The 10549-nt window shown below is 42.1% G+C and overlaps 1 protein-coding gene across 1 annotated transcript in view; it reads right to left on the bottom strand.

The window, feature by feature from the left end:
• Nucleotides 1-459: 459 nt before the first annotated feature.
• EFNB2 (ephrin B2) overlaps nucleotides 460-10549 on the bottom strand; it is a 55610-nt gene continuing 45520 nt past the window's right edge. The window contains 3 exon segments of the mRNA XM_053384439.1: nucleotides 460-4128; nucleotides 6319-6432; nucleotides 7204-7296. Coding sequence (XP_053240414.1) covers nucleotides 3746-4128; nucleotides 6319-6432; nucleotides 7204-7296 — 590 coding nt within the window. The 3' untranslated portion in view covers nucleotides 460-3745.

Raw genomic sequence — 10549 nt, 5'->3', positions numbered from 1 at the left:
GTGTCCCTGAACTATGATAAAGCCTGTGGCTTGGTTGGGTGTAGCACCTGACTTTTGCACAGCTAGAATGCAGTGTACTGTACAAAAAGGAATATAAAATCCATCGCCCTGCTCAGGACACCCACAGGCCAGGCCGTGCTTGCATGCAGAACTCGGAAATTTGATCACACTCTTGCTGGCAAAGGTTCCTTCCTCCTGGCTGGGGTGTGGAACTGGGTGTCTCCAAACTCCCCAGTGGATATGGCCCAAACTGAAGTGGGGGAAGGGGGGGAACCAAATAAGATCCGTAGAAGGCATTGTTTCCATAGGAAAAAAATATTTTATTTTTTAAAGAACAAATTCAGTTTGAAACAGATGTGGAATGTGAATTTTCATAGATTTCATTTTCTGGAAAGGGGCTAACTGCAATGTAGAACAAAAGCAGATTTCAAATCTATGACACTCTAGGTTTTTTTTAAAAAAAGAGAGAGAAAAAAATTATTTATAACTCAAGCATAATACTGTGTTACTTACAAACTGGACAAAGGAATTCTTAAATAAATATTCATGGTACACAATTACAGCACAAATATGCAGCAATTTGGCAACCTTTTTTATACCTTATCTTTTTTTTTTCCTGGATACTGTGCAAAGGGGGAATGATACGGCCTTTAAACAAGCTGTAGCTAAATACATAGCAAAAGTCAGATTTTATACAAAACATCTCGCTTAGACTTTATTAAAAAACCAATGTTGCTCTATATACACAATCTGGTTAAGAAAAGATGTTTATTCTCGTTTCCATGTGTATTTTTATTTTATATTTATTTAAAAAGGTGAATAAGGCTACTGTAACACCCCAAATCCATATACAGTAAATCTTGAACTTATTTACAGCATCTTCACTCTTTAGACATGATGGTGTAAATTTCAAAAAGTTAGGTGATTCAAGGGGTAACACAAGCAAGGCATTTACAGTAACTTTTCAAAGCTGAACCAAACACCAACTAAAAGGAACAGTTGGTAAGATTGTCATTATTCTGCACAAGACACAACACAGATACACAGGGCTCTTCTTTTCTTTGTTCCTCACCCCCCTAAAACTGGTTGCAGGTTGTTGCTTCTTCTTCTCCTTCTCCACTGATTCATCCAATATTTCCCCCTCGAAAAGTTTAGTACATGATCAGAATGTAACCAACTAAACATACTCTCGATTAAAACAAAAACCAAAAAAAACAGGCCCATCTATTAACTCTCCTCCCCCCCCCCAAATCAAATCTTAATGACTTACAAGAAAAAATCTTTCATGGATGGATTCACAGAAAGGAAGGCTTTAGGAAAGAACTACATCTGTATTGTAGCTGGTTACCATGGTAACCTCCCACAGAACCATGATTCTCTTCCACCCTCCCTTCCTCTTTGCTTCTCCTTGGACCAACATCATTTTCAGGTTCAGGAAATACAGAGAGTAATCATTTCTATGACAGTACTTCTTTTTTTTTTTTTTTTTGCACGTGCTCAGTGGAGGTTTGAGAACCTTAAAATGCTGTAGTTACATGTTCTTTCCAGTCCAGAAAGTGAATCGTTGCTATGGTAACAGGACCATGTGAAAAGACATCTATTTTGCATAGCACATAAAAAAGTAGATCTCCTCCACCCTCCCCCAGGGTATAAGAGGTGGGAAGGAGGACAAGCAACCATGCTTCAAGCAGAAACTCTAAACTGAAACTCTCCGTATTTTGTGACCAGCTGAATGGACTCCATCTTGTAAGGCAAAGGGGCGGGAACAAAACAGGGACATAACACAGAAAAAGAAAGAAAAAGAAAACCCACATCAGAACATCAGGTTGTTAAATACATGATGCAGTTACGCCAATTCTGTGGTATTTTGGGGCTTGTCTCTCCTAGTCTACGAGTTATGCAAGACAGCTTAGAGGGCTTTGTTATTTTCTCAGTATTGTTCTTTTTTGGAGTGAAGCTATTTCCGCCCCCCCCTCCCCCAAGAAGGCTTGCCCAGTCATTTTGCTTTAGCGCTGACAATTTAAGATTGGATGCATTGCCACAGATGAACTTCACATCTTCTGGTGTAGAGTCTGTGCAATCTCTCTCTAGATATATATATATATAGATATATATATTAGTAATCATAACAAAATCTGCTACTTTATATTCCTTGGGTTCTATACACCTACTATAAATAAGTCATACCTTACATCTCCCTCTCGTATGTCTAAATGTATTGCATCTTTACGGACTGTAAGCAGTTTACCATATGTGCTTTAACTCTGAAAGAGAATACCCCAGATAGCAGCAGTGTCGGGAGTACAGGGCTCCCTTGCAAACGCACTGCCAGAAACAAGGCTTGATTGGAGGAAAAATAAAATCCTGATTAATATTCAGAGATGTGAATGCTTTTTTTTTTTAAGTGATGGAATTATAGCCCTCTTGACTGTTAAGCATGTGATTTTTCTATGTCAGATGTTGCTGTTTTCTTAAACAAAATTTCCCCTGTCCTGCGATTAATTAAAATGTGATAAGCATAGCAGCGGAGTCTGCTTTTTATTTTTTCAACAAAAAGAAAGGAAGGAAGGAAAGAAAGAAAGAAAGAAAGAAAGAAAAAGAAATGTCATTTGAAGCAGACCGAGATTTTGCTACAGCTAATTCAAAGCTGTACATCTTATTGCTGGCACAGTAAGTACCCCAGCAGTCCTGCCCTCATATATCACTATTGTCTTGTCTCCCAGGCACGTCCATTTACTTACACTCTTTGTCCTACTTTAAAGGGAGAGAACTATTCTCTCCCGCACATTGCTATTGGAGAACAACCTTGGCATCCTTCAAATGCAGACCCCATTCAGCTGCTTGTGTTGCTGTGTGTTCCAACTTGCTTCCTAGAACTCCAGATATCAAAAGTGCTGTGCTGCCTAAATTGTCTGGCTTGGCCCAGTTGATATTCCAGAGGCAACAACAGTCGATCAGCCCTTCCTCCTCATATTCTTGGCTCTGCTGACAAGCTAGCTTCGGGACGGAAGATTCCTTTATTAAGCAAGCCCGGTTCTACCCTCCCCTCCCCACCCATCCCAAAAGCACTAATCATTCAAGTGAGGCTGCTACCACAAACGGATGGTGTATGGAATGGCAAAAATAAAAGAATAATAATTGTATGCTTTCCAGTAGTGATGTAGGTTGAGGAGTGTGAATGAATGCTTGTGTGGAGAATGCTACCCGACTGAAGTTAAATGCATCAGGGACTGAATAAAAGCAAGAAGGATGATTAAAAAGTCTTACTTAAAAGCAGGTCTGTATGACAAATCCGCAAGCTCTTAAGAGTACACACAAAGTCACAGGGCTGCGTTTCAAGCTTGATGACTTCCGACTCCCTCCCCAAACGCCTAAAAACCATTAGCATCCGTGAGTTGCTCCATCTTCCCTGGGCTTTTCGTACGTGTCTGGATGCCAGCAGCACATGGCTTCGGAGGTGATGAACGTACAGCAATGGGGGCAGGTATCTTCTATGCAAATCCTTCCAGCTTCCAAGTAAATGCTTGTTCACCAAGGCAGGAATTCTACAGACTAGGGAAGCTGTCCATCTCAACGTGGCTCTCTTGTCACAGGGTGGGGCTTGCCGTTCCCTCCGCTGCGCCTGGTCCAGTAACCAGCGCAGGGGCTCATCACAACCCCCCACCCCACCCCACCCCCCCGCGTCACAGATAGCATTTTGACCAGAGAGAGAGAGCTTCAAAAAAGGTACCGCGCTGAGTGTTCATCAGACCTTGTAATAAATGTTTGCTGGGCTCTGAGGGGGCATTTCTTGAACGATGTACACTGGGTGTCCATAGTCGCCGCTGACCTTTTCATAGTGTGGGCAAAAGACACTATCTGCAGTCCTCAGAGGAATGATAATGTCACTGGGTTCAGACCCATTGTTGTTCCCACTGCGTTTGGGGGTGGCTAATGTACTAAGTGACAGTGTCGTCGTGTGCTGGGGAGAATGCTTCCTGTGTCTCCGCCGATACTTCAACAATAGAACCACCAGAGTTATGATGATGATGAGGAATATGATGGACCCTGAAGCTATCCCTGCGAATAAGGCCACCTCTGAACCAAGGATACTGGAATGTCCAGCCTTGCTTCCATCTGAGTTGGGACCTAGGGATAAAGTTGGAAGGAAGGGGCAGAGGGGAGAGACAGAGCGAGAGAGAGCTAAGTTCAAAACGATCATTGTCCCATCACCAGTTTGCAGCACTGAAAGACTTGACTGTTGACTGAACTTTTGACAAACCAATTACCCCGCAAGACATCTAGGAACAACCAGCCACAAGTCAGCCATTCACATTCGGCAAGACGCTTGTGTCTGTTTCTCTCACTTTTATGTTGCTCCCAAACCACACTGTGTTCTTTTCATCTATCATCACCCATCAGCAGCAAGGACTGGCACTGACAAGGCAGCCTTTGATGCACGCCATGTCTTAACAGATGTTGGTCAGCTCAAAGCAGCTAATAGGGATAAAAACGGGGGTGGGGGAGGAAATTCTCAAGACTCACTGTTCCCCTGCCACTTTCTTTTTCAAACACTAATTTGGACTAAACTTTGCCATTGTGCGCTTAACCTCTGTCTGGAGATGCATCTGTGTTGCCAGGTGGAAAGCAGGTGAAATGCTAAGAGACCCCAATAGATATTGCTTCATTTTGTTGCGTTTTGTTTTTGTTTTTAAACTACGGTTTAGTTAAAACAGGGCAGGTGGGAACAGCCTCAGACGGATGCCTCAAGACGGATGCCTCAGAGGGTCTAGCCTCATCCTGGGTCAATCAGCTCACACAGATCTGCTAGGGCAGAGATGGGCACCTGCCCTGCCCTTCTGTGTAGCATCCAGTGGAGCAGTTTAGCCCACTAGATCTACAGAGGCCAGCAGGGATGAGTGCTGGTCATAGCTGGTAGCAAGGGGGCTTTGCTGGGAACAAGATTCCCACGTACCTGCAGCTAGAATAGCGGTAACAAGGATGCAAACTGATCTGGAGCTCACACAGCAAGCATGTTTTAAATTAAATCAAATTTGGTGCTTTGTCGCTGAGAAAACATTTAATAGGTTTTCTTGCAACTTGATGCCTATTTTCAAGAGAAAATATTGCTGTGGAGGCTAAATTTGGGTAGAAAAATCCTCCCTTAGCACAAAATTGCTGATGCTTGCTCAAGTAACTGACAAGCAAAAGATTTAATGGCATGATGGCAAATAATGGTGAGCAGGTTAAGGAGTTATTAAAAAAAAAACCAATGATGACACTGAAGTCAACTGACTGAGTCAGTGTAGTCTGAGATTCTTCTCCTCACTGACTTCCCCTCACTATTCTTCCTCATTCAAGTGAAATAAAGATAAGAAACTGGTCTTACAGTGGTGGCCCATGCGGTGGTATGCGAGGCGAAAGAGATGGCAATAGCGGACAAGGGGACTTGCTACCCATATCTGCCAATGGCAAGGCAGACATGGGATGACACAGACAGAACTATGCAATCCCATGGCTGTCTGAGATGTTTGCCCAGCCATAGGTGAGGGTGGCTGATGTCATCGTGATGACCATACCCCTTGCACAATGTGTATGCAATATCCCGTACCTCTACTGCCACCTTCAGAGAAGTAAGAGCAGAAAGGCTGCTCCCCCTCCATAGATGTGCTGCTGCTGGATACATTTCACCCCGTGAACCACCTCAGTGGCTGCTACTGCTATTTTTGTCATTCTGACATTTAAGATAAATACTCGTCTTATACTCATCCAAGAATCAGCTCAGTCATTATATACTGCTTAGATGAGTTATTCAGAGTGCCAATGTGATCCGCCAGAGGATGACAGCAGTAATTATACATGTTTTAAAGCAAGCCTGATAAGTGCTAATGATAAACTCTTCATAAATACTGCCAGAAGACAATGGCTAAAATCTAGTGCTCAGTTAAGGATCCTTTAGTTGACTTCAATTAGGCTTGAGTCAAGTGTGCTTAACCATGAACTGGATTGCAACCAATGACCACCAACTCATCTCTTCTGGTAAGCTTGTTATAACTACTTTGATTCCTGCCTCTCTCTCTCCCCTTCTTTTTGAAGTCAGCAGTATTTCCAGATGGAACCATTCCATTTCTATGAAATGCAAATGAAGAGAGGCTTACTTCTGCAGAAGTCATGATCTTTGACCTCTCACACCCTGGTACGCATGCTTCCTCTCCCTATGCAAATGCTTGCTTTTATTGTTTCTTATTATTTAATAAACCCTTAATGATGGGAGATAAAATGTATGAGAAATAGCCTTTAAAATCACCTCCTTCAAAATCTAAAAGCTCTCCTGTTTACCTGCATGATCCTTTACAAAGGGACTTGTTGTAGAGCTTTTCCCGTTGGTACCAGCTTCCTGTTCCGGGCGTTTAGTTGGATCAGCATTATTTGGGGACCCACCAGAATTGGGAACTGAAACAACACAAATGATTCACTACAAACTAACAATAATGTGCTTTATAAGCTGGTTATCAATTTTCACGAGGCATGAATGGCTTTGAACAGAAGATCCTTTATGCAGGATTACAAGAAGATATGAGAATGTAATTTTCTCCTTTAAAGCAAGCAAGAGAGAAAAAGCTATAGAGTTATTTCAGAGATTTAGATTGTGAAGCTAGTGGCAGAAAATGAAGGGGATTCCTGAAATTGGCAGGAAAACCTTTGCAGATGACATTTCAGCATAGCAGGCAAGTTGATTGACTACTAAACCAACCTCTAATTAGAAAGAATAGGGTTTTTTCTGAACAATAGGTTATCTGTATATGAGAAAAGGACAATGAACAAAACCCTCTCTTCTTTAGGGAGGATTTGCCACAAGCAAATGAAGGGAGCATTAGCCCCCTTTCCTTTTCATTTGTTTTAAATAATTCTGAGCTCTGAAACTGTGCTTTAATGTTTAGAACGCAAGCAAGAATAACTGCAGCACATGTTGTTCATGGGTGACCTTTCTTTCCAAGGAGAGCTCTCCAATGAAGAGATCTTATTGCATTAACTCTCTTCCTGTAAAATCCGCCAGTAACTTAGGTGCAGAAAATAGGCTTTGCCTTCAGAATCCAAAGAAAGGCAGACTAATATAGACTCCGCTGTTTCATGCTGCTTCACCTTATTAGCAGAAGCTGAGAGACTCAATGGGGCCCAGGGGCTGATCAAAGTTGTTTGATGAAAAACACAGATGGTCTTTACCTTGTCCAACTTTCATTAGGATCTTCATGGCTTTTGTCTGACACACCCCTCCCTCCTGGTTATCCAGGCCTTCCAGTGATCCATTAGATGTTGCTGATTGAAAAAACAAAAACACAAGAGTGAAAGATTTCAGGATGCCACCAGGTGAAGTTACACAAAGCAAGAGTACCTGAAAATAGATGTTATCTGTTCAAATTCACTCCTGCTGTTCAGGTTTACCCAGAAAAAGTTGTGAAACGCTTGACAGCCAGGCAAACAGAGCAGGCTGTGTTGTATACCTAAAGCTGGAATGCATTATCGGGTTTCTAACTTATCCAGGCACTTTTCTTTCATGAACAATTGGCTGTCTTGTTATTATGCCACTGGTTGAAAGAGTAGACAGTTCTCCACACCTACACCTACACTGCCCTGAAAAACTGGGAGTTGGCTGGAAAGAAAAGGGAGTCCTGCCAGCCTCAGCAGAGCAAGTACCGTAACTTGCATTCCTCTCAAGCCAGAGAGTCCTACCGATTGAAAAAAACACAACTCAGAATTTGCAGTTGCTCATTTGTGTACTCCAGTACCAGTGCATATATCACTTGGACTAAACCCATCTGCATCTACAGTGGTACCTCGGATTAAGTACTTAATTCATTCTGGAGGTCCATTCTTAACCTGAAACTGTTCTTAACCTGAAGCACCACTTTAGCTAATGGGGCCTCCTGCTGCTGCTGCGCCGCCAGAGCACGATTTCTGTTCTCATCCTGAAGCAACGTTCTTAACCCGAGGTACTATTTCTGGTTAGCGAGTCTGTAACCTGAAGCGTATGTAACCCGAGGTACCACTGTATTTCCATTTCTGCCTTCACCTGAAGGGCAGGGAAACTGTGGCCCAGGATGCTTTAGGAACTCCCAAGTCTACGTTTTCAACAAACTGATGCACACACTCAAGCAAAAACAGACAAAATGAAGACTCAGATTTTCATTTCTGCTTCCTTAGCTTGCCTAACTCATCAGGGAGATATTCTACCTATCCATCTCCCCTTAAGGGCAAATAGAATTTGGCAAAAATCCCACTGCAGCAAATTCTCTTCCCAGAGACCAATGCACACTCCCAAATTCTAGGGGAAGTTGCTGATCAGCTGAGAGCCAAAAGGGAGGGGAAGATGTCACTGGCAAATTGCTCAAGAAAGCTGCAAGAAGAGTGGGATTGGACGGGGGGGGGGCTGGGTTAGCTCTTGGTATTTTAATTATCAAGTTGCAAGGCAGGGATACTCTGAAGACAGGAATGGGCTGAATGGAACCTGCAGTTCCCCATTTTAATTCATGGGACTTCGAGAATGGACATTATTTATCTATCGCAAGGATTTTGAAGTTGCAAACAATATTTCATGCACTGAGCAGAAATAGCTGCACAGACTATCTATCTTGATGAGTAACGCCATGACAACTTTTAATATTACTAACTGATTATAGCCCTAATAAATCTGGTATCAACATGACTGGGGGTTTCCCCCCAGTACTTTCTCCTACCCTAGTGCTCTATAGCCTTTCCAAGGCACATCTGCAACAACATCTGGTAACTTACTAAAATATTAAAGGAAAGGGAAAAGCCATGAAAGTCCTTGCAGGGGGTTTCCATGAAGAAAAAGCAATTAAGCGGCACTTCTGGTACTAAGAAGAATCTCCTTTTCATCTAATTTAGATATGGCCCCATAACTCTTTCTTTTTCTTAGAAAGATGTACCTTATATACATTCCTGAGTTCCTTCATACTCCCGGACCCCCTTTCACTAAGTGTCTTCCCAGCCCCATGTTGATATTTTTCTTTTTCTAATCTTCTCACTAGCTGCAAAAACTATGAACCTTTTCCTTCCCTTTGATCTAGTTCCTGCTTTTGTTCTACTTCGCCCTCCTTGTGGGTGTAACATAATTCCTCACTACATGAACTTCCTTCTCGCAGCTCCCTCTCATATTATCCTTGTAGCTGAGCTTGCCCAGGCATCCCGGGCTAATTCTGGCTTTCCATCTCACACAAATGTTAGCTGGCCAAATTTCACCTCTCCGTTTTCTGACTCCTTGCATGTGCATTTTTAAAGTGAGAAATTTGGCTTGGGAAAATTGTGCACATCTGCGGGGCCAAGCTCGGAAAATAATGGAGATGTATAGCTTTGTTTTGTTGAGATCTTTTTATCCCCCTCAGAGAAAAGAAAAATCAATACTAAGAACCAGTTTGGGACATAAATCAAATGCATCTTTTGCTGTGTGGTTTTTTTTATGACCTCTTTGTTTCTGTCCTTGTAATCTGTACACTGGCCAACAGCATACAGAAATACTGAAATAGAGCTTCGGTAGAGAAAATAGCAAATAAACAGTCACCATCCTGCTCTTAATACTAAGCTTCAGGAATTCAGCTAAACTGCCTTTAGCTGCCTTTTGCAGATTAAAACATAATAGAGTCAGACTGCAGTCAGTGTCTTTCTACACTGTAAAAAAAAGGGAGAGACCATCTTGTTTAACCCATGATCTAGGCAATGGCAATGCAACCTAAACAATTCACAGCTTAACCTCTGTATGACACAGCAAAGAACGCTGCAGAAGATGAAATCTCAAAACTAGTGTAACAAAAGGAATATAGGAGTTGTTATACCGCTGCGCTCCTAAAGGATCCCTGCATGCATTACTTCTTTAGAATGAAAGTTGCAATGCTGATTTCGCCTAAGTCCCTGATGAATTCTAAGTTACCGTGAGGAACATTAGGTTCATGAGGACTGTTGAACATTTGTTGGCAAATGAGGATGCAGTGAAAAGGCTTTGTGCTGACTATTAAGCAACAGAAACTCTCCTTTTGGAGTTAAGTTTTTGCTGGGTAATCGAGATATTGATAATTTGGCTTGAAATAAAAAACCAGGCACCTATACCTCCTGCATTCCTCGTTTGCCTGCTTTTTATGGTGGTGCCCTTTTGGTGTGCACTGCAGGGTTAAAAAACACCATGCAAGGGAGGCTTTTGGTGTTTTTTTCCAGTCATCAACATGTCTTGGACAGCATTTGCCTGGGATGAAACTCTACGTGTTGTTTAAAGCTCCTGATAGCTGGTGGAAAAGGAGTGTATAAACAACAAGAGAAAACGTCAAGATAGTTTGACCTTATTAAAATATAACTGTCATATTCTGAAACATTAATTCCTTTCAGCTAAATATATAGATTTTTTTTTGTTTAAGTGACTCCATCATAGCCCTAACGCAGCTGAGAGGCCATTCTCCAATGAAGGCTTAAAGGACATATCAACAAGGGCATTAAATGTCTCTGAAAGAAGAACAGAACAGCAACAAGGAGCTCTTGACTCCACTGAGCTAAAACTAAGTCC

The sequence above is a fragment of the Podarcis raffonei genome, chromosome 4 (assembly GCF_027172205.1).
Source record: "Podarcis raffonei isolate rPodRaf1 chromosome 4, rPodRaf1.pri, whole genome shotgun sequence".
Classification (NCBI taxonomy): Eukaryota; Metazoa; Chordata; class Lepidosauria; order Squamata; family Lacertidae; genus Podarcis; species Podarcis raffonei.
This window is presented reverse-complemented; position numbering and strand designations above follow the sequence as displayed.